The 24,589-nt window shown below is 36.7% G+C and overlaps 1 protein-coding gene across 1 annotated transcript; it reads right to left on the bottom strand.

Moving 5' to 3' along the window:
- Positions 1–3,074: 3,074 nt before the first annotated feature.
- On the bottom strand, positions 3,075–21,000 carry LOC121426542 (ribosome biogenesis protein WDR12-like). The gene is made up of 12 exons (XM_041622888.1): positions 20,916–21,000; positions 18,489–18,577; positions 17,986–18,199; positions 17,162–17,277; positions 14,054–14,208; positions 13,386–13,431; positions 12,900–12,988; positions 12,243–12,383; positions 9,553–9,658; positions 6,336–6,468; positions 5,553–5,625; positions 3,075–3,762 (listed from the first exon to the last, which is right to left on the bottom strand). The coding sequence occupies exons 1-12, from the start codon at positions 20,987–20,989 to the stop codon at positions 3,664–3,666; spliced, it is 1,335 nt and encodes a 444-aa protein (XP_041478822.1). The 5' UTR covers positions 20,990–21,000; the 3' UTR covers positions 3,075–3,663.
- Between the last annotated feature and the right edge of the window lie 3,589 nt (positions 21,001–24,589).

The raw sequence follows: 24,589 nt of genomic DNA, 5'->3' as shown, positions 1-24,589 counted from the left end.
GTAACACCCCTCTCCCCACTCCGTCCATCTCACCCTTTCTCTCTTCCTCTTCTCTCTGTCCACCCTCTTCATCCCACCCTCCTGCCTATCCCTCCCCCCCCATGCTTCAGTGCTGTCAAACCTCTCAAAGATCTACAATCACAAAACAAAATAAATTCTATAAAAGCATTCATTTTATTTGAAAAAAAGTTTTACAAGATAGGAACTGATTACATTTCCCCTGCTACACAAATGTCTGTATAAATCTATACCTTGACACCAACCTGCCTCTTTCCCCAATACACAGGAAATTATGACTTTCGGCTAATCAGTTTGTCTAAGAAATGTTTGGTCTCGGTCCATGTCTAATCCAATTTTGTCTACAACACCTGTTCGTCTAATCATTACATACACAAAACCCGTTCACTACATGTAGTCTCCACTTGCTCTCTAGCCACAAGTTGGTATTTAAAAGAAAGCACCATTTGCAACTGATCGATCAATACTCAGCGGTGGCAAATCAATCATTACTCTACATTTCAAGATGCAGATCATCAATCAAATGCAACTTTCAATCAAATGCAAGATTCATGACTGCTCTTTGGAGCTGAAATTGACTTGTAATCGATTGCATATTTCTTACAAATCCCCATTAATCTTTCTGATTGGAAGTTACACCAAATGACTTTGGACAAAGGGAAGGCATAACCAACACCAAGTAGTATTTTGGAATACTTGGCCCAATTCAGTTGAATTCTATTTTTAACCAACTAGAGAAAAGAAGAAAACAAGTTTTGATTTGTCAAAACAATCATCAGACGAGATGGATAGTGGTGGAAGAAAATCAGGGATTGGGCAAAACTGATTATTGAATCAAGGGGTATATCTGATCTGGGGCTTGTTGAAGGCAATGCTGCATCCAAAATGCACAATGCCGATTGGTTGAGAGTCAAGATACATTGCATTTTTGGAGTTGTTGACTGCAACTTTTCCTGCAAAGAAGCCTTGTCAACTTTCACAGCGGATAGAATATATTTTTTTCATTTTGTTCAATAAAATGGTTCAAAACATTGAAATTAGTGACTGTAAGTCACAAGATGGTGTGAGAAGAAAATTTGATACAAATACAACTAAAGAACAATGTGCTATTCTTGCATAGCACATAATACATTATACAAATAGCGAATGGGCAAGAGTGCGATGGTGCGAGATTTCGCATGAGGTGAAAGAAAGATGCTCTATTCAACGAGGCATTAGCCGAGTTGAATAGAGCATTTTTTTTCTTTTAACAAATGCAAAATCTCGCACCATTGCACGAATAAGAATATTCGCTATTTGTGTTGTACAACGCCTCGGAATTTAGCAAAAATATGAACAAAACAAGAGTGATTCCCTGCAGAGATCTATGAAAAGGGAGCAAAAATATTGAAAGCGAGAAGCAAAATCCCACAAGCCCACATGGCCTTGGGCAGCATTGCGCATTTAACCAGCAGGCTTCTATGCGTATTGTAACTTTATTATATTGAGCGCAATGAATTAAATCATATTGTGACGTGCAACGGTACATTTTGAATGGTACGTCTTAAGTGCAACGGTATGAATGTTGGATATTCAGCCTCTCATTTGCTCGCATACATCAAGCTAAGTAGGCGTTGTACAATAGATAATTACCTATACTCTGTACATCCAGTGGTCTTTGGTTTATCGCTGGCCAGACTAGCTTCTACAGCATTTTTACCCTACTAGTCCATCCATGAAATGAATCCTACCTCCCACCCATTTACATTAAATTGGTCTATAAGAATGATGTCTTTATAATGTGGTTCTCTTTAGCACATGCTCCAATGGGAAATATATTCAAGGGACATCAGTTCCAGTAGGCTTTACCTAGTTCATTAGAGGAATGAATCCTACCACATACCCATTAGCACTAAATTAATAAAGGGGAATCCAGCCTTGGTTATAAAATGTTCAGAATGGTGAGAGTTGAAAGAAATCAGACAAGCAATGATAGTTATGACTGCTCTAAAACTGAGATCCTTAACTTTAATACTCCCAGGGGGGGCCATAATGGCCCCCCCCTCAACAATTTTCGCGATATATCTGCTGCGCGAAATTTTTTCACCTCGCAGCTCACTGACTTTTTACATTCAAGTCTCGCGCAAATTTTGAGACCAAATTTGTGACGCCCGGGTACGCGGTTACGACATTACGCAACATTATGCAAGTGCATGTCAGACCCAAAATTGCTCATAAACGTGATTTCATGTACAAATCCAATGCAAATTGCGTATTTAGCCAAAATTCATAAATGTTTCATTATTTCTACTTTTACTCATTAAACTTAATTAATTTTGCCTTGTTTATGATCAGAATTATGTCTGGAACAATTTCCATTGAAAAAACAATAAAAAACAAAAAGTAAAAAACAAAGAAATACATAAGAAATTCATAAAACAATAAAATACATAAGAAATTTATTTCCAAACCAAAGTTTTTTTGAATTACGATTGTTAAGAATGCTACAAAGAAAATTTTTACCAAAAATTTGCATTCTAGGAGCTTTATTTAGTGAATTAGAGCAAAAAGTATGATTTATGCATAAATTAGCATAATTAATTCATATAAAATAAAATCTCATTATTTTGGAAAATTTTACCATACAGCCTTGTAGATTACATCGCACACTACCAGCGTGCAAATTTTTGCGTCACTCGCGCGATCGGCGGCCGAGATCTTAAGGGGGGGCCATAATGGCCCCCCCCCCCCCCGGGAATGACAAGAATCAAAATACCCCGGGAGATTTAGGGTTAAGACTATGTAGATTTCAAAATGGCAACTGGGTAAGTAAATTATGACAAGGGGCATGGTCAACTTTCTAGGCCATGTGCTTAATTGTCAGGGATTTGTGGTTTTCTCCTAAAATACCCATTCCCCTGGGGTAGTAATCTAAATATAACCCAGGTAGTATATTGTTTCATGTCCTCATAAAAGAAAAATATAATTAAAGTAAAACTTTTGAAAAAAAATACATAATGTTAGCCATTTTATTATTGGAGTACATGGAAGAGGAGTCTTTGCCTTTCATCATTATGACATCACATAAGCTGCCAATTTGAAGTCTCCATGGTTATAGTGATTACCAATGTTTTCAACTTTTAAAAAGTTATAACCTTTTCATTGTTTGTCCAAGTTTGTTCGAACTTTTACCCATCAAATTGTATGATTTTTCTCTTCTAAAAACAAGTTTTTATTTGGGTTGGATTCCCCTTTAATCTTTTTGAAGTTTCCCTGTAGTACGTGCTCCAATAAAAAAACCACATTCAAGGGAGAAAAGACAAGTGGTCTTTATGAACAATCTTGTTAAGGCATCTAGTCAAAAGCGAGAGCCATGTCTTTCCTGCAAGAATTCTGCAAGCGGCTTTTCAATACTTATCCTCGCACTTCATCAGAAATAAAATAATAGAAAACGTGTGAAAGCTACTATGAAAAGCACCCTTATAGCGAGATAACCCCCGAAAAGACGTGATACAGACTTTTGACAAGTTGCCTTATACGCGCTTTATCAAAGACCCACAGATTCAATAAAGTTTCAAAATCATTGTCATATTGTGCAGCCCCAGTGGGTAGGCATCATTGACGATATTGTTGAAGATACCATTGTTGAAGATATGATAGAAGTACTCAGTCTGCCTTGTTGACGTCCGACGATGTCTCAGATGATAATGCTTCTGATGTGCTAAACATATGAAGACAATTATCGGCTCCTCCACATAAAAGTAGCTGTAAGAAAAAGAATGATATTCAGCATTAGCAATATACCGGTATAGACACTATAGATCTATCTACTATCATGAAAAGGGAAGACTACTAACCTCATCCAAATATTATTTATTGTCATTTCGAAAAAAAAGAGTGTTCTTCTTCCAGTTAAACAGTATACATGGAGAGAATTTTGTGTCAAAAATAGTCAGTGATGATATAGACAACTCTCATAAGCTAGCTTAAAGCTACTGAAATCCTTGCAACTGATTGGCTCTGAACAAATTAGTCGGTGAAAATGACTACTAGATGCTTCATGTAACACCTCCCCAGTACACTCTTCATGCAAAGGTATAGGTCAGGCAAGCCAGGCATCACATTATTGCATGAAACCAGGGGCCTGTTGCATAAAAAATTTTACCTGAGAAATCTCTGGTAAAAACTGAAAACTAAGGTTGCTCTGATTTCTGCCACTGACTTTAACACAGGGCAAAAACTCTAGTAAAAACAACCTGAGTTTTCTCAGGTGAAAAGTTTTATGCAACGGGCCCCAGGGCTATATGCAGCGGTGGAGACGCACACTTTCAGAATTTTATTGCATAAACATGAGAGTATAACTTACTGGGGCTTCAACAATACCTCAATTAGTTGTAAGGCCAACACACACCTTATGGCTGGTCCACACTCCAATTTTTGAACAAATTGCATATTCCTCATTTTCAAATTAATTGAAATATACTAATTTAACAATATTGGATGATTGCATGCCTTTATTTTTGGAGTAGAGGCCAAAATAATTTCAAATCGTAGCCAATCATGCGATTGCTATGACGTTGCTATTACAACTAGATATCAAATTTGCTTTTAAGGACAATAGTCACAGATTTGAACATAGGTATTTGTACCGTGATTTAGAACACATTAAGATATTCCATGTCGCAATACCTGAACAAGAACATTTCAGTATTTTCACGGCTGAAAATCAGTATTTTGGCGAGGAAATTAGTATTTTCACAGGAATACCATAGGACAATACATAAACTGAAACTTTAGAAATCAGTATTTTGCATGAAACCATCAGTATTCTTCTCTATTTTCAGTACTAAATACGGAAAATCAGTACTACTTGGCAGCTCTGACAATATTAGCATCAAATTCAAGTACATTTTATTCCAAAATCAGGGCACAGACCAATTGTAAAGTGTGCGGTGGCCTTTAACTTTAAAACAAGGAACTATTCTCATCCTCATTTCTCAATGGGGCATAATATACCACAGGGCATTCTTCGTGTACAAATATGGGTAAAAAGGGGTCACATGCCCTATGTGCCACCTCACCCAGGATAGATTTTTAGATTTTTTAGATTTTATTAATTTTCCGTTCACAAAGCACAACAAAAATCAAACAATACATAGTCAAATTCAAAGTACATCAATCGGATATGCACCTGGATGTGTTAAAAAAAGAATTAGTAAATTTACACACAAATTCACACATAACTAGAACATATTCTCAGGTACTAAATCAGTTACATAGGGATAGATAATTTATCACAAGAAGGGGTCTCCAGTCGTATGTGAATTCCTTCGAAACTTACAAACAGCTTTGTGAAAACACCCACCAGGGGCCCGTAACACAAAGCTTAGCAATGATCATAGAACAATTTTCTACGATTGATTGCATTGACTACAATGAACAATCAATCGTGAAAATCAAGCGTTCGATTGATCGCTAACCTTTGTGTTACGGGACCCTGGTTACACAAATGTAAAGGAGCTTCAAATTAATTTTAAATACAGATTAATACTTACATCAGGTATTGACCAATCAACAGTCAGGATCTTCTCATCCAAACCCGTCATATTGAAGAGAGGTGCCTTCGGGCTGAGGAGAAAAATGAAGTAAAAACAACGATGAAGACCTCTCGTGAAATTTCTATCAGGTCCCACAAAACTCTAATTTGGAATGAACTAAAACAGGAAAATGAAAGTGCCAGTAAAAGAATTATTTCAATTAGGTTTTATTCAAATAAAGGTATGGAATGACTTTGGAAAAAAAGTCATATGACTTTGGAAAAAAAGTTATAACTCGATCAAAATCATGTGCACAACAAATAACAAGCCTGGTGGGTGTTTCATAATGCTGTTCATAACATACGAATGACTTTACGAACGACTGGTGATCCTTTCTTGTGCTAAATGATATCCCTGCATAATTGATATATCATCTAAGAACATGTTCCAGTCGTGCGTAAAGTTGTTCATAACTTTACAAACAGCTTTATGAAACACACACCTGATTTTTAACTAATTACGAGCTAAAGCAAAAAAAAATTACACCTACCACCAAATAAGCCTGACATTTAATCGGAATCAGAATATAGCCTGTTCCCCTTTACTAGTTAGTCTAGTTCCAAGTTATCAAACAACAATACGACTAGACCTATTGGTCTCTCAGACAGACCAACTAAAAGAAGACCAAATGATTTTTAGTGATAATGTTCTAGGTAGATTTTGAAAATAGACCAACTTGTTAAAGACCAACTGGACTAAACTCCTTCTAATACCCTTTTCTTTTGTTTAAATGTACAATACCTTCTAATATCCCAGAGTTTCAAAGCCTTGTCATAGGATCCTGAAAGAAGTTGATTCTGGTTGCTAGGCGACCATGACACCGATGATACCCAACCCGTGTGATGAGTGAGCGATGACTTAACTACTGCTCCATCTGTACAAAATTAAACACGATTCAGTAATGTTACACTCTTTATTTTGTAACAAGTGGAATGCCTCTGGCCGTCTCACCTGCATCACGCGGTTCAATATAGCAGCAGTGCTGACTTTGAATACTACTCTAACTCGCACAAGATGTTCAGTGATACATGGTTACTCTTATGTCCACTTTTTATGAACTAGACCAATAAACTTACAGAGATATGATGGTTATTCAACAAAAAACCCCAACATGGCCAAAGTTCATTGACCTTACATGACCTTTGACCTTGATCATGTGACCTGAAACTCAAACAGGATGTTCAGTGATACTTGATTACTCTCATGTACAAGTTTCATGAATCAGATCCATAAACTTTCAAAGTTATGATGGTAATTCAACAGATACACCCAATTCGGCCAAAGTTCATTGACCTTTGACCTTGGTCATGTGACCTGAAACGTGCACAGGATGTTCAGTGATACTTGATTACTATTATGTCCAAGTTTCATGAATCAGATCCATAAACTTTCAAGGTCCAAGTTTAATGAACTAGACCAATAAACTTTCAAAGTTATGATGGTAATTCAACAGATACCCCCGATTCGGCCAAAGTTCATTGACCCTAAATGACCTTTGACCTTAATCATGAGACCTGAAACTTGCACAAAATTTTCAGTGATGCTTGATTACTATTATGTCCAAGTTTCATGAATCAGATCCATAAACTTTCAAAGTTATGATGGGAATTCAACAGATATCCCCAATTCGGCCAAAGTTCATTGACCCTAAATGACCTTTGACCTTGGTCATGTGATGTGAAACTCATGCAGGATGTTCAGTGATACTTGATTAACCTTATGTACAAGTTTCATGAACTAGGTCCATATATTTTTTTAGTTATGATGACATTTCAAAAACTTAACCTCAGGTTAAGATTTCGATGTTGATTCCTCCAACATGGTCTAAGTTCATTGACCCTAAATGACCTTTGACCTTGGTCATGTGACATGAAACTCTAATAGGATGTTCAGTAATACTTGATTAACCTTGTGGCCAAGTTTTATTAACTAGGTCCATATACTTTTTAAGTTATGACATCATTTCAAAAACTTAACCTCAGGTTAAGATTTGATGTTGACGCCGCCGCCATCGCCGCCGGAAAAGCGGCGCCTATAGTCTCACTTTGCTTCGCAGGTGAGACAAAAATTCTGCTTTTCACAATTATGATACCAGGAGGGTGTTTCACAAAGATTTAAAGGTCAAGTCTTACCTCAGAAAAATGTTGATTTAAATCAATTGTGAAAAATTAGACAAGCACAATGCTGAAAATTTGATCAAGATCGGATGTAAAATAAGAAAGTTATGACATTTCAAAGTTTCGCTTATTTTTAACAAAAGTTAAAAATAAGTTAGTTATATGAACGAGCCAGTTACATCCAAATGAGAGAGTCGATGATGTCACTCACTCACTATTTCTTTTGTTTTTTTATTGTTTGAATTATACAATATTTCAATTTTTACGAATTTGATGATTAGGACCTCCTTGCCTGAAGCACAAAATGTTAAAATAATGGAATCCCACATGTTCAGGGAGGAATGAAACTTCATTTCACATGACAATGACGAGAAAATAAAAATATTTCATATAATAAAATACAAAAGAAATAGTGAGTTGGTGATGTCATCAGTTCCCTCATTTGCATCCCGACCAAGATGTGCATATAACTCTTTTGTGAAATGAAGCAAAACTTTAAAATGTCATAACTTTCTTATTTTACATCCGATTTTGATGAAATTTTCAGTGTTATTCTTGTTGATTTTTTCTCTTTTTATTCAAATCAAGATTTTGTTGGAGTGGACTTATCCTTTAAGTATGACTTAGAGTCCCGCATAAATGCAGGTGGGTGTTTCATAAAGCTGTTTGTAAGATACAAATGACTTTACAAACGACTGGTGATCCTTTCTTGTGCTATGTGATATCCCTATGTAATTGAGTTATGACCTAAGAACATGTTCCAGTCGTGCGTAAAGTCGTTCGTAACTTTACGAACAGCTTTATGAAACACCCACCTGATGTGTACATGATATGCAATGCGCGATCTTATTGATCAATATGCAGTATGCGCGTCCGCTCTTGACATGATCTGACCAATGCGGTCATGTCTGTTATACTGCACGTAACTAGACATTTAAGTGTGACTCCAAGTCATACTTTATTCTTTGTAAAACACCCCCCAGGAGAGTGTCTGATAAGGAGTCCATAGATCTGTCATGTTTGAATGAGGTTTGTAATCACGCTGGAATAGAAGCACCGTGATTTATGCACAGTGTTGAGTACACAGTGGTCTACCAATCTCTCATGATTGCCATGAATAACTATGTGGGGGAATTGTGGTCTAGTGCAGACCTGCCTACCTCTGAGAATGAAAAATTTTATTCTGTGATAAAAAAAATGTACTTTTCCCCAAATAAGTGTATTTCACAATAAAATGTGTGGCACACTCGCTCATTGCGGCGTTCAAGCTGCATGCAAGCTAAAATGCGCACTGCTCTTGCAGATGAAAAAAAAACACTGAATCAGGTGTATATCTCACCCTGGTTTCAACAAAATGATTGAAAAAAAAAGTTACCTGAAATTACATTGATCTGATAACAATATTTGTGTAAGTTTTATGAAATAGAGACATACAGAGATGATTTTTCTCAATAAATTACAATTTTGTAAAAAAAACGTATTTTTTAAAGAAAAGACGTACTGCCGTATTTTGGTTGCAAAAACGTACTGGTTGGCAGGTCTGCTAGTGGATACGACTCTCATCTCTCAATCAGAGATATGTGGGTTTGAATCAAAGCCGTGGCGAGTTTTCCTTCCGCAAGAAATTTACCCACTTTGTGCTGCGCTCAACCCAGGTGAGGTGAATGGGCACCCAGCAGGATTAATTCCCTAAATGCACTGAGCTGGGGTAATGTTGATAATGCATTTAAGAATGGATTATTGTTAGATAGATAATGCAATATAATTATAAATGCCTATTATTATTATTATGTCACAATAAAGAGGCAAATTGCGCGAATGTGAGACACATTTTGACATACCTTTGATTCTTGGGTCCCATAACCTAACGTGTCTGTCCACACTACCGCTGGCTAGAAGTCCGTTCAAGGGAGAATGAGATAGACTTAGGAATGCCTTTGTACCTGTCTGGGGTGTTAAAAGAATGTAAGAATATTAATTATTATTAATATTATTACTTATTAATATTAATATTAATAATTATTATTAATATTATTAATTATTATTAATTATTATTAATATTATTTATTATTATTTCTTAATCGATGAAATATCTATAGAACTGGCATAAAGTTAGGAAAACACTGAAAGAAACTGGGAATCAATTCTAAGTTTATTTTAGGTTCCAAACTCAATCACAATTATTGCAATGAATAGCAGGTCTGCTGCAAGTAACAGAGAATTTTTTTTTTAATTGATCCATGAGCAGCAAATTTGAACTGACATTCACAATCAACAGTGACTAGCTTTGTTTCTTTATACATGTACATAGTATGATATGCCTTTGGTATGTGTGTTGCAACTCTTCTCATTCTATTTCTGGAATTAGTAAAGGGTTTTTTCAACAAACAGGTTAACAAGAATATGAAGTTAAGAGAAAGACAGTGAGGAGAGGTATAACTTAACTATTGAGTCAATAGAAAGAATCTAAATAATGCACAACAAGCTTAAAGGAAGAGCAAGGGAAGTGGTTTAACATATCGTCACCATTTTCACGAAGTCGGCCAATAGCCAAATTTGGTGAAAATTTTGATTTTGAGTTCTGACCAGATGCTAGTTAGTTATAGTGATGTCTACAACTTTACAAAATTTTAGGACCTAATCTTGTCTCGTTTCGTCATACGGCACGTCACATTAGTTGTCAGACACAAGCAAGTGACCAAATACCGTTTTCACGAACTCGGTCAGCAGACACGCTTCTTTGAATTGAGTTCTTGATGACGCTCCTCAGACCAACACACTCCAAATTCGTTTCACGAAATCGGTCAGTGCGCGCTTCTTTGCTGAATGCTGGTTCGTGATGACGCAGCGTACGTGGACACAGCATAGGTTCAATAGCATGGCACAAATTTTATGCATGTCACATTGAGCAGATACTTGCCAAAAATTGCAATTGTTATCACAATAGAGGAGATAATTGATGTCCCTGTCTCTGCATGGCATGAACGGATATATGAGCGCAGTAACTACAACCAACTAACAGCAAAAAGTGGGAGTGGGACTGAACAGAAGACTTAACTAGCACAACCATGACACCGCAAAAAAAACCCATGTTTTTAAGTATTCAAAAAGACAATATCTTGAATTTCATAGATCATGAGAATATAATAGCTACATGTACCGGAGGATAAAATCCATTTATAAAAACACTTTATAAGCACTGATAGTTTAGCAAATGTATCTAATTAAATTGTAATTTCTCTTTTTGTGGTTCTCTTTTTTTTCTCGACAGAGGTACATCCTCAGACAGTCAGAACAGCTGTAGCGGAGCAAGAGGTGATGCAGGTAGCTCTTTCTCCAACTGTCCCCGCAATGTCGGCACCTACAGCTGCAGGGGAGCCAGGTACTACTCTGGGGGTTGTCCATGGCGAGGAGGTGGTAAATCCGCTTGGATTCAACTATGGGCTTCGGACAGAACCTCCAAGAAGTGAGAATTTCCTCTGTAATAAAGAGGTCTGGACTGCATGAGGTAAAAATGGGAGACTATGGAATGACAGAAGAAACAAAGTCTGGAGACCATGAAGTGACCAAAGAAGAGGTAGAGATGGGAGACCATGACATGACAGAAGAGACGATTGCAGACCATGGTGTGTCAGAAAGAAATGCACGGGTTGGAGATCATGATGAAACAGCAGAAAATACGCAAGGTAGAGCCACTAGAGCAGCAGCAAGAGTCAGACCCGAAAATTTCAATGTTAATGGTGAACCACGTGATGAGGCAGCAGAGAATGTTAACCCCAAAGAGATCAAGAGCAGGAATTTTTTGGTGAAGTGTAAACGGAATAGAGGTGATGCCTACATAACTGAGAAAAGTAACAAACAAATGCCGGCGAGAAAATAATCCAGCTTTCAGTCACCATGTCTTAGGTGTAATGCAAGAAATTTCTCTTGCAAATCTTATGGACAAAAGAAAGGAGCTGAATTAAGACAGTATGTTTTATTCCCAAATTACAGTTTGAGTGAATCAAGGTTTTCAAATGCGTTTTTCTTGAAACTTAATTTTTCGCTTTGCGCGCTGTTGGCCGACTACGCAACATCGGTGATGATATGTTCCCTCTCTAAAGAAGTCAGATAAAAGAGGTGTAACACAAATACCAAGATCAAAGAAAGAACATTAGAGAAAGAACATGAGAAGAGGAGAACATGTGAAAGAAAGAATGTAAGAAGATGTGGAATTTACTTATCTCAAATTCATAGAAAACATAAGAAATGCTATAAATACATATTACAGGCTTGTTTAAGAAAGACTTTAACAAGAGGTGTAACACACATACCAAAATTAAAGAAAGAACATGAGAAGATGTGTAACATGTGTACCGATTTTAAAGAAAGAACATAAGAAGATATGGAATTTACTTATCTCAAGTTCATAGAAACATAAGACATGCTATAAATACATATCACAGGCTTGTTAAAGAAAGACTATAACAAGAGGTGCAACACACATTCCAAAATTAAAGAGAGAACATGAGAAGATGTGTAACTCACATACCAAATTTGACTTGTTTGAACCCTGTGCTACATCCCACATCTGTATGGTGTGATCCCATGATGCACTGCACACTTCATCCTTTCCTGTCCATATCACAGATGATACTGCTTCCTTGTGACCGTCAAGTGTTGCAATGGGTGTCTGCAAAAAGATGGACGAATATTCTAACTCTCTGACTTATTGCTAAAAGTATACAAATTCTTTTAAAAAGCTCATTTCGTTGCTTTAACCTCTTTCTGTTAAAATAATTCAATATGTGATCCTTTCGTTAGTTGGACATATAGAACATCAATGCAATCTTTTTGTATAGAAAAAATGCTTTTTGTTAAGGATGTACTAAATAAAAGTTAGCATTCAGTGTCTAATATAAGCTGACATGTCACTTGATCTTATCCCAGTTTGGTCTTCTACCATTTGGTTTCATCAAACATGTTCTCATTTCATCTAGAATCAGCGGAGAGTTGAAAAAGTTCACAAATTGTGTTTAGGCAAAAAAGAATCTGACAGGATAATATGCATTAAATGCTTTGAAACGTAGTCAGATGCAATAAACGTAAATAGTACGAAAACCAAAAACTTTGATATCTTTACTATTCATACTTATCCATGGGGGCGTCTCCCCCCCTTTGGTATGCCAATAGTTTTTTTCTGACTTACTCGTATAACTGGTGCACTACCGTCTCTCCGTACTCTCTTTTTCTGTTGCTCCTGAATTTCTGGTGGTTCTTCTTCCCCTGAACTTGGAACTATAATTAAGGGGAGAGAACAAAGCAAGTGAATTATAGAATTTTAAAGAGAAAAAAAAAAAGTTGGAAAGATAAGCAACATTTTAGTATCAAATGAAATAAAGTAACACTTGACTAAATGAAAGAGTGTACATGCATCACATCAATTGAAATAAACTGATACCATATAGATCACCAAATAAATCTAATTAAATTAATCAATTCATTTATTTCAACATGCCTGTACTTATGCCATACATGAGGTTTAATCATGCAAATAAAATTTTGTCTTAGTTAAAAGCTTTATTTGATTTCTACAAATTCAGACTTATGGCAAAGTCCATCTAAACAAAACATACATATTTAGGAGCTCTCGCATTGACATACTTTCAAAATGTTTAGGCTAATGAGAACTCACCAGCGGACCAAACTTTCAGCATCTTGTCAAAAGACCCACTGCATATCTGGAACCAAATAATACATTATTATGTTATTGAAATCATTATAAAGTTGTGAGTGATGATAATACAGCATTCCCACAAGTAGTCATGAGAACTAACAATAAAAACCTGCATCAAAAAAAAAAAACCTGCATTGAATTATGATAAATCATGGTCTCATGCACAGGTCTATTGTTATATCCTAATAAAAGACTGCCAGTAAAATGCACAATACATTCAGAAAAATACTTAAAATAAATATCAATGGAGAAAATGCTTCAATACCTTCACCTTTATTTATCCTTGACTATGAAATAGGAAAAGAACATCTCAAATTTCAAAGAACAACTTAAAATTTCCCTAAATTCCCCCCCCCAAAAAAAAAAAACACATGATACCACCTTAGCTTCGCACATTAAAATAACTAAATTAATAATATCGGAGACACAAATTACCCTACATGACCTGCCTTGGCAAAAACTCTCATTCCTAACTGTTGTAGCTTTTAGAAATATTGTATATTCATTCCATGAAACAAAAGAATGGATTCCAAAATTACGGAAAAGCCCCCAAATTTCTTAGGTACAACTTCTGCACACAAAAAATCCAAAGCTTCACACAATTTGAAAATGAAATAATCACTCACTCTTGTCTGTGACTGGTCGACATCAACCGTGTCTACACTTTTAGCGTGGCCCTTGCATACGTGGAGTGGTTTACTCTTTCTTTCACTCTCATTCCACTCCCAAATGATTAGAGTCTGGTCATGTGACCCGCTCACCAGCAAACTTACAGGGTCACCTGATAGTGATGACAAAGAGAGCAAGAGTAGTAAATAAAGAGGCTTTAATAGGAGGAAATTATAATTTGTAAACAAATTTCGGCACTACTCCTATGTATTAAGATCGCATGCTCGATCTTTAATTAAAATCATAAGTCAGAAAAAATTGGAACCAGTGGGATTCGAACCTGCCATCTACTGCTTTCCGGGCAGCGACTTAAAGATCAAGCATGCGATCTTAGTACATAGGAGTAATGCAGAATATTTGTTTACAAATTATAATTCCTCCAATTAAAGCCTCTTTATTTACTATCTATAGTCCATGGCGGACTGCATTTGCATATTAATGAGTCAGAAAGAAGAGGATCAAGGGTATTTGAATTCCAGGTCATCAAGATTTAGCTGTGAACCAGAATAGCCTGGTGGTTAAGTCGCTGCCCGGAAAGCAGTAGATGGCAGGTTCAAATCCCACTGGTTCCAATTTTTTTCTGACTTATGATTTTCATTAAAGATCGAGCATGTGATCTTAATACATAGGAGTAATGCCGAAAATTTGTTTACAAATTAGAGCAAGAGTAGAAATAGGAAAAAAACACAAACGAGAACAAGAACAGTGATGATAACCAAACAAGCCTGGATGATAATAGGGCAATTCCATAAAATATGTACACCCGACCCCTATATGTGGGACCTTCATGAAATTTTCTGTTTTTGATTTCTTGTTCTTTTGACAGTCTATAATGTTCTCAAAGGACCACTACTTGGTCAGTTTATGAAGTGAAGCAAGACATGAGAAAAATGGGGGTCGGACATACAAAAAGGTTATTTTATGAAATTGCCCAATAGTGTGCCTCTGAATAGTTTATTTCTAGATAGATGGGTCAAACAAATGCCTAGTATTTTCATCATCCCAATAGCTCTGTCAATATAGAAAAATTCCATTCCAACACACACAATTATTTTTGCCACCATGGATTTGAATCCAGCTGGCATTTTCAGAACTCAATGGCCCTTATTCTGAAGTCAGGTTTAACTTAGACCATGGTCTAACTCTGTGCTTGAATTATGGGAAGCCAAACATCTCGAAATTTTTATTAAGTCGTATGTGTCTTATGTTTACTGTGCTCTTTTCTGATTCATCGATGGTGAGGGCAATCATCTATTTTTACTTTCTAGACAATTATAGATGATTTGAGAGCCACATGAGCCTAAATACATGTATGATATCTCTACTGTTAGTGATTTATGTAATAGTTGGATATCTATACTTAAAGATAAATTCAAGTTTTGGTAACGATCTCAAAATGACTTTTGACAGAATGTAATATAATGACCACCCAAGTGTCTGTTTGTATGAATAAAAAATATTTGCCAAAGGATTCTGGAAGAAATTTTGTAATTACTGAGAAATAAGCAAAATAAGCGCCGATTCGGTCACTTCCGTCGGGTCTTTATTCCAGCAATATTAAATACATTGTCCCACGTGTGCCTATCTGTGTTGGTGATCTTCAGTGTGAACATTTTTCAGCGTAGATTTCAAGATTTCACAAAGTTCAGTTTATGTAGCTGTACCAGATCTAGATCCTCGATGATATTCTGACAATTAAGCCTGGTTTTACAGACTTTTACATGAAATCAGTGTTTACTGCAACTCCTGGCATTTCTCTTTAAACCACAACTTTAAACCCCACCTTGGAATACCGGCTATCATCTTTTCACCTCACCTGGGTTGAGTGCGACGCAATGTGGATGAATACCTTGCTGAAGGAAGACAAAACCATGACTGGGATTGGAACCCAAGATCTACTGATCAAAGCAACGAGTCAGAACCATGGTATTTCATTATCTCAGCATGTCAACTCCAAATTACAAATGACCTATCATACATAATTAAGTCTACCGTAAGTAACGGTGTATTAACCGCACCCGTGTATTAACCGCACCCCCAACTTTGGACTAAAAAAAAAAAAAAATTCTTCTCACATTTACATGCATATTTGAAGTACAAAGAAACAAAATCTAAGTTTTTAAAATTCAAAGTATCCAAAGAGATTACCGGTACGCGGAATCTGCTGTTCTTGATCAATTCATCTACAAATGTTAGAAAGAAAGAACGATGCCGACAATATTGGCAATTTACACACTCACCTCACAGTCACACAGTGTACACACACACAGCACTGCCATTACATTGCAAACTACGATACAGTACCAGTCATGCCAGTACATCTTATCAAATTATGATCTGTCTTTCCCAGCGTAGGAGGAACAAACATTCACATTTCTTGCATTGTAACCTCACAATCACTTTCAGAAATTTGATGTCTTAGCATGAATTTTGGATACGGAATTATAGGAAGGTTCAAGAAACAGAGAAATTGTATTTTTTCCAGCTGTTTTTTACGGCTTCGTGCTGTCTCTCTCTTGTGCGTGGTTTACATGGTATCTTATGAAAAGCAAACAGGAAGGAAAAAAAAACAAGCTGGCACGAAACGGGACTTTGAATAGCGCCAGCTTAAGTCGCACTATAACCACATTACAACGCAATCTCTAAGCTCATTCAACTCTTGCTCACAAAATATTACCCCGAGTATGCTTGGCGTTTCTTTCAAATTAGCCAGGGAACTTCACTACTTTGAATCGAGAATAAAGTCAAAATTAGTGTCATGAAGGTGGGTGCGTTTGTTGTGGACAACATTTAATTAAGAGCATAATTCGCTTCCCATTACCCGCGGCTCATACCCCTCTAAACGACATTGCCTGGGCGGCTACGCCCGGCCACTCGATGTGTTGTGAACTGGCAGACATCGTACATGTACGGGAGGGGTTACGGCGGGCTGGCTCAGACCCGTCACCGTGTATAAACCGCACCCCCGACTTTTGCTTCTATCCCGCCGAGAAAAAGGTGCGGTTAATACACCGTTACTTACGGTACTTTTCCTTCATTGTATTTCTTTAGTAATGCTACATTACCAGATTTGATCCACCGAACACATTTAACAGGGTCTGTGTGATACTGAAGTGTCGCTATGTTGTCACCGTTTCTTCCCCACAGTCTGACACCATTGTCATAGCAACCAGTGAGAATTCTGGAGAAATAATGAAATAATTATGAGTTTCTCTGTTAATTTCATAGAAAATAATTGATGATTTGCTTATGTTTGTTTCCACAGGTAAATTTTCATATATTGAGTAGCAATCACATTGATTTACCTGAATTTAAATAATTGAAATGTAGGGGGAGGGGTGGGGGAGTTTTTTTTTCCTGTATTGTAATACTGATTGAAATCTAGATGAATTAATGTTACTTCCCTACATTGTACTCATGTACCATCATCTTTTTTCCATGTATTCACTTATGATTATTTTGAAAGTTCTGTTTGTTATTACCATTTTATGTAATTTATTTGTTTGTTATATTGTAAACATTTGTTTACAGGGCCCCCTGGAAAACAGTACATGACTACCGATGAAGCTACCCTATATAAATAAAACGAAATAAAAGAAATAAAAAAAGAAACAAGAAATCAAGCAATCAAAATGAAAATGTGATTAACTCATTCATTTGAGAATAAGAATAATAAATCACACAAGGTAGCCTTTTCCCACCCTAGTCTAGTTCATAAATCAAAATGTGGGTAAACTTTTTAAAAATTCTCTTACAAGGCTCTCATGTTTGTCTTCAAAAATAAAAAGTCACCACCATCCCTCCCCCTCACATTTGTAGTTGAATTCAATCAAACTATTTTTTTTGTAAAATAACTCCCTGAACAAGTTGTATCGCCTCCCCATCTCACCTTTCTCCAAAACTGTGAATACAGCTCACCCAGTCATCGTGAAGTATACTTCCCACGGGCTCAGGGGCCGTCTGTTTCACAACATACTCGATATCGACGACGGTCTCTGTCGATATCTGCTTGACTTCCAGATGAGCGGCAAGGGTGACTCGAAGAAACTCGCCATCAATGAGAAAATCAAATTCGACATTTTCAATGTCTTCCTCTGCTTTATCTAAAGGACATAAAAAATCATAAATCTTATTATTAAATGAAGAAAAAAAAGAACGAAATTTAATTTTGGCACGAAAGCTTAAATCGTAGAGTTTGGTCTTGCAATTTGAGAACTGAGGTAATGTTGATGCAATAGTGCCATTTTGTAGTAATATCATCCGGTCTCCAATTATGTAAGTACTCTTGAATTTTCAGTACAATTAATCAAAAATTCCATTTGATCTTCCATTAAAGATCTAAATCACAAACAATTCAGAAGTCTACTATATTCATTTCAAAATACTTCTTACCTTCATTGAGAAGTTTATTGATGAGCGAACTTAATTCAGCCACACCAACACTGGCTGGAACTGAGAAAGGTGTGTTGCTGACAAGAAATCTGTAAGACAGATGAAAATAAAAAATTATTTCTTTCTGATAATCATAATGATGCAATCTATCAATGCTTGCCTTGAAGTGCTCAAGCCTCAAGGTCTTATTCAAGAAGTCTAACATTGAGAGCACGTTGCTAAGTTTTATTTGATCTTGGTAAATTTTCTTTTTTTCTTTAAACATTTTGTTCACCTTCCTTGTTTTCCCTATTTCCCTATTGTTTTCAACTGGGCGTTGTGGCGTGCGCCTGTAATCCAAGCTGTGGGGAAGTTACAAATTGATGCAGAGGTTTGGGCCCTGATCACGTCTTTCGGATGGTGACGTTAAAGGTCGCTCCCAGACGTAAATAATCATACCTGATTGATACACGTCTGACAAAACTCAAATACACACACACACATATTTTCCTCTATCTCCTTCTTTTACGATTGTTACAATTCATCCTGGCTCAGGTCTTCGCCTGAACATGCATTGCAGAGATGTTTCTTCTGCATTGAGAGAGTGCGGAGAATTGTGGATAAATAATGTTTGACTTTATTTTCACTAGATCTGTTACAAATCAAATCTCTGTTGCAAGTCGGTGTAAGAGTAACAAGAAAACAGTACCGAGTCAAGATTTGACGAAGTTATGACAATTGACCAGTAGAGGTGCTGGTCAGAAAATTGGGATTGTCCCAGTTTACAGGGACTGTCTCAGTTTTCAAAAATTTCCCCTCACAAGAAATATGAAAGTACATTCACATGTCAAGTGCCGACATCCATTGAGTGCGCGAGTCAGTGTAAACATATCAGGTTTCATAACAAGACTATCGGAAGACGGCAAGTCATGAAAATTAGACAGTGAACTGGGGGAATGGAGGTCACCGAATCTACTTTAGCACTCTCAATCTCGTAATTGCTGTCTATATCCCGCGGAAGTGAAAAAAAACTGTCCCCATAATTATAAACAAAAAGGACGATCTCAATTTATCAAGACATGATTTGTCCTGGTTTATGAGGATATCTTTGTTTTCAGGGACAATCCCAATTTTTGGACCAGCGCCGGTGCCTCTTAGTCTTGAGGACGCAATGATGATGATTTTTTTTTAGATGTCATATATACTTCATCATTGACGTCTTGACACTCTCTCCATAGACTCTTCAGCGAACGACCAAAACAAAGATGGATTCCCCCAAAAAATCCATCTTTTTAAACCGAAATCAAGAAAATTCATTTACTTTTATTAATTCTTACACCTTCCTACGCCTAATGCATAGGAAGGTTTTAAATATTACTTTCAAAAATGTAAAAAAATGAAGATTTCTTACCTAACTGATGCCGCGTAGACCCCTCGTTCCACATGTAAACAACGGAAATACAATAGCGTCGACCCTTGAACCGCTTATGTATGACGTACTTCCGGAAAGCAATGCCGGCTTAACGAACAATTTAGAGATAAAAATCTTATTTAACAAATATTAAAATTTATTTTGTGATCATAAATAATTTATATATATTAATATGAATTATTTATGATCACAAAATAAATTTTGATATTTGTTAAATAAGATTTTTTATCTCTAAATTGTTCGTTAAGCCGGCATTGCTTTCCGGAAGTACGTCATACATAAGCGGTTCAAGGGTCGACGCTATTGTATTTCCGTTGTTTACATGTGGAACGAGGGGTCTACGCGGCATCAGTTAGGTAAGAAATCTTCATTTTTTTACATTTTTGAAAGTAATATTTAAAACCTTCCTACGCATTAGGCGTAGGAAGGTGTAAGAATTAATAAAAGTAAATGAATTTTCTTGATTTCGGTTTAAAAAGATGGATTTTTTGGGGGATCCATCTTTGTTTTGGTCGTTCGCTGAAGAGTCTATGGAGAGAGTGTCAAGACGTCAATGATGAAGTATATATGACATCTAAAAAAAAATCATCATCATTGCGTCCTCAAGACTAGGTGCCTCTACTGTTGACATACCACCAATCTGTGACTCATTTGTCTTTGACTTTTTCACTTTCTTTGTCTTTTTTCCCCAAACCTGGCTGGGCCATATATCTTCTTTTTTTATTCTTGTTGGCAAAAGATTATATTTTTCGAATTTTTTTATTTTACCATGGATATGAGTGATAATAGAGACTAACATGGTAAAAATGTAAATTCATTAAATAAAAGAAACTGCAAAGTGCAAACTTTGTAGAAAAATCCAACACAAATTTCAACACATGGGACCAAAGCAAATTAAAAGGTGCAAGTATACTACTAGGCCCGAGTACTAAGAGAAGTGCTCTTACAATAATTACATGATTAATTAGACCCTAGAATCTTACAAAAATATAATACTGAACTTTTTTAAACGTTACCTCTTCTGTTTTGTGAAAAATCGAGCTTGTAAATGCGATCCGACAGCAACGTTCATGGACGTGGAGGCTGCCATCTTGAGATAATGAGAACAACAGGGAACCCACGTGTGTGATATTTTGCTTTTAATTTTGCCCCCGCTCCGATCGATCCCGCCCCCCCCCCCCCCCCGCTTTTGCCATCGAAAAAATTGACGAGGAAGGGGGGAGGGGCGGCGGGGGGCATAGAGTTTTACAATGGGAATGAGTTTTCGAAATGTGGGAGGGAAGAGACAATGAGGGTGATGGCCATACATCTACAATGTTCATGTCAGGGTGATTTGAGGCACGTTGGGGGACGATTGGGCTAAGCTACACGTACACCTTGAGAATTAGGGTCCTTTTTTTTCTTTTTTCTTTTTTTATGTTTGTTTTTTACCTCCACTTTTTCAATTCAGACTCATCAAAGAAATTACATATAGCGGGCATATACTAAATCATTCTGGAGAAGATGGCAGGACACATATATGCCTTTTGAGCCCTTTTGAGTTCCAGTGTTTGTTTTTTTTTTTCTTAAAAGTTGAAGTCTGAAAACAATGTTTCACCTGTGAAAAGTTTTTTTCTGACTCAATTGGTACAGTAGGCCCTATATGAAATATCTTTCATAACACTTTATTTACCGTGATTAAAGGGGAAGTTCACCCTGAAGAAAACTTTGTTGTAAAAATAGCCGGAAGATATAGTAAAAAAATATTGGTGAAGGTTCGAGGAAAATCCGTTAAAAAATAAGGAAGTTATTAGAGTTCAGTTTTGGATTTGTGACGTCATAAACGAGCAGCTGCCCCATGTGTTATGTAATATAAAACGTATGAATTTCAAATTTTGTATGGTTCCTGACAACTTAATTTTGTTTTCTTTTCATGATCGGGTGTGAAACGATTTGTCTTTTGATATATACAAATGTTACAGTGAAAACCATTTTCAATTTTTATGAGAAAATGACATTTCATTGATTTTTTACCATTCGCTATGTAGGGATGCTGCTCGCATATGACGTCACAAATCAAATAATTGAAATTCTAATCACTTTTTAATTATTTGATGAATTTTTCTCAAACCTTCGGCAATATTTTTTATTATTTTTTCTGCTATTTTTACAATAAACTTTTTGTCAGGGTGAACTTCCCCTTTAATCCCTATTGGAGCTCTAGCTGTCTGGACATGGGTTCATATATATATATATATAGCAGGCAATGTGGAGCACACAGATTTATGGCCTAAATCGGGTATCCATGCAATACAAATTAGGCTTAAATTAGCACCACTTTATAAGAGTTTGATTTTCTAGACTCCAATTCGACTCCATCACTTAGCTCTGTCTGTGTCCCCCCCCCCCCCCGGCTAAACACCACCTTATGAGAGTTTGATTGTCTAGATTCCAATTCAACTCTCTCTCTGCCCCCCCCCCCCGGGCTAAACACCCCCGGTGGGGTCACTCAGCCGCAGAGGGGGACACGTATGACCGTTACCACAAATGCAAGTGACCCCCTATTGCAGTCAATTTCAAGGACATTTTGTGAAATTTACCCCCCTATTTTCAGGCAAAACAAGGACCAAATTGCGGTAAAATGGTACCTTGAAACACCTCTAATTATAAGATTGTAAGGACACTTTTGCCCATTTCGCAAATTTACCCCTATTTACCGTATTTCAAGGACAGGGCATTTAACACCCTTTCCTCATTAGAGGAAATTGCAACACAGGCGTCAGAGTGCTCAGTCCTTAAAGATGACCAAGAGCCAAGTCATACTGATACAATAATCCAAAAGAACTTTATTTTTCTTGAAACATAAGAAAAGTAGAATTCTTTGTAAAAATAAATGTAGAGTTGTCCATATAAAGATACAGAGCATGATGCATGCGCGCGCCCTCTGCGGCTGGTGACTCGGCGACGGATTTTACTTCCCGTAATCGTTCTCCCCTTTTTCCTGACCCCTATTTCCATCAGATCGAGGACGGTGAGCACCCCTATTTTCACTTCTTCGAGGAGAGTTCTGTCCGCGGACGTTCCGTGAAATTGACCCCTTTTCCCGCGATTTTGGTAACGGTCATGCGGTCCCCAAGTCATATTGAGTGACCCCACCGGGACACATACCCACCTTATGAGAATTTGATTGTCTAGATTCCAATTCAACTCTATCACTCTCTCTCTCTGCCCACCCCCCCCCCCCCCCCCCCCCCCCCCCCCCCCCCCCGCGGCTAAACACCACCTTATGAGAGTTTGACTGTCTAGCCTCCAAGCTATCACTTTCTCTCACTCCCTCTCCACCCCCCCTTCTCTGTCTCTCTCATACTCTCTGCCTTTGTCCATTCCTCCCCTTCTCACTTTTGCTTTCTGCATGCCAGGAGAGTGATAACCGGGGAATGTTCTCTTACACCACTGGATCAATTTCTCTATAAAAAAAAAAAAAATAGACAAATAGAGGGGAGACAATAAAACAATATATACATGTATGCTCCACATGAATAAGGAAATACGGAAAATTTGTACCAACTCAGTAAAAAATTCTTTAAAACAATTAAAAAAAGAAATAATAATCATTGGATTATAAAACAATTAAACCAATTAAAAAAAAGAAACAATAATCATTGGATTATAAAACATCTATATATTTTCATCTTGAGATCCGAGCATTGAGCATCAAATCAAATTCATTCAATACAAAATAAGATGTTCATACACATTCATAAAAAGGAAAGTTAATACAGGTAACGTCCATGTCGACTACAGAGAAATTTCACATAGACAAGATACTTGAACAGTAATAATAAAGAAATGATGTTAATGTGCCCCATGGGATTTAGACTAGTTTCCATAGTTACCATATGTTCACTAGTCCTACCGATACATGAACAAACCTGTGTATTATTTGCTTTATAGAATGGTGGAATTTGGGGCTAATAATTAGGGATTTTTTACAACCATGCATAAGTAATTACCAACGAATGGTTAGCCATGAATAAGTAATTACCGAAAGTAAGGCAACTTTACTGGATGCATGGCTGGCTATGCGTCGGTAATTATGTATGGTAACCATTATACATATAATGTTACATTCTTCTCGTTATTTTCCTGTAAAAGTTATGTAATTTTACTGAAAGCAAAAGACTTTCACCAACTTTAAACTTTATGAAAGTTACAAAATATCAACAATTTTAAACACCAATTTCTTTGGGACACAAAGGCCCGAATTCACAAAGGTGGTTTTGAAAACCCACAGCTGAGTCCATGGTTTATGCAGATTTCCTGAATAAATTATGCTCATTTTACCACATATATTAAAAACTGTCCAATGCTGATGCACGCTTTTGTCACAGTGCACCAAATTGACACCTGTTAACATGGTTAGATACGCTATTTTATTCATGAGTCCACTGTTTGAAGAGTGGACTCATGAATAAAATAGCATGGATAACCATGCTAACAGGCATCGATTTGGCACACTGTGACAAAAGTGCGCATCAGCATTGGAATTTCTTAACATACACGGTAAACTGAGCATAATTTATACAGGAAATCTGCATAAACCATGGGTTTAACCAATGATTTTAAAAACCACCTTTGTGAATTCGGGACAATATGTATGTTACATGTACATTGTACAGGCAAAAAGTTTCACTAAAACATAAGAAAGGCT

The sequence above is a fragment of the Lytechinus variegatus genome, chromosome 13 (genome assembly GCF_018143015.1).
Source record: "Lytechinus variegatus isolate NC3 chromosome 13, Lvar_3.0, whole genome shotgun sequence".
Lineage (NCBI taxonomy): Eukaryota > Metazoa > Echinodermata > Echinoidea > Temnopleuroida > Toxopneustidae > Lytechinus > Lytechinus variegatus.
The sequence above is the reverse complement of the archived record's forward strand: the minus strand, read 5'-3'. Positions and strand labels throughout refer to the sequence as shown.

Excerpts from the sequence above, each read along its gene's own strand:
- LOC121426542 (XM_041622888.1), bottom strand. The coding sequence starts at position 20,989 with ATGGCAGCCTCCACGTCCATGAACGTTGCTGTCGGATCGCATTTACAA. Across the intron at positions 14,209-17,161 it reads TGTTCGGTGGATCAAATCTG|GTGACCCTGTAAGTTTGCTG; the intron begins GTAATGTAGCAT and ends CATCACTATCAG. Across the intron at positions 9,659-12,242 it reads GTTCAAACAAGTCAAATTTG|ACAGGTACAAAGGCATTCCT; the intron begins GTATGTGAGTTA and ends TTAACACCCCAG.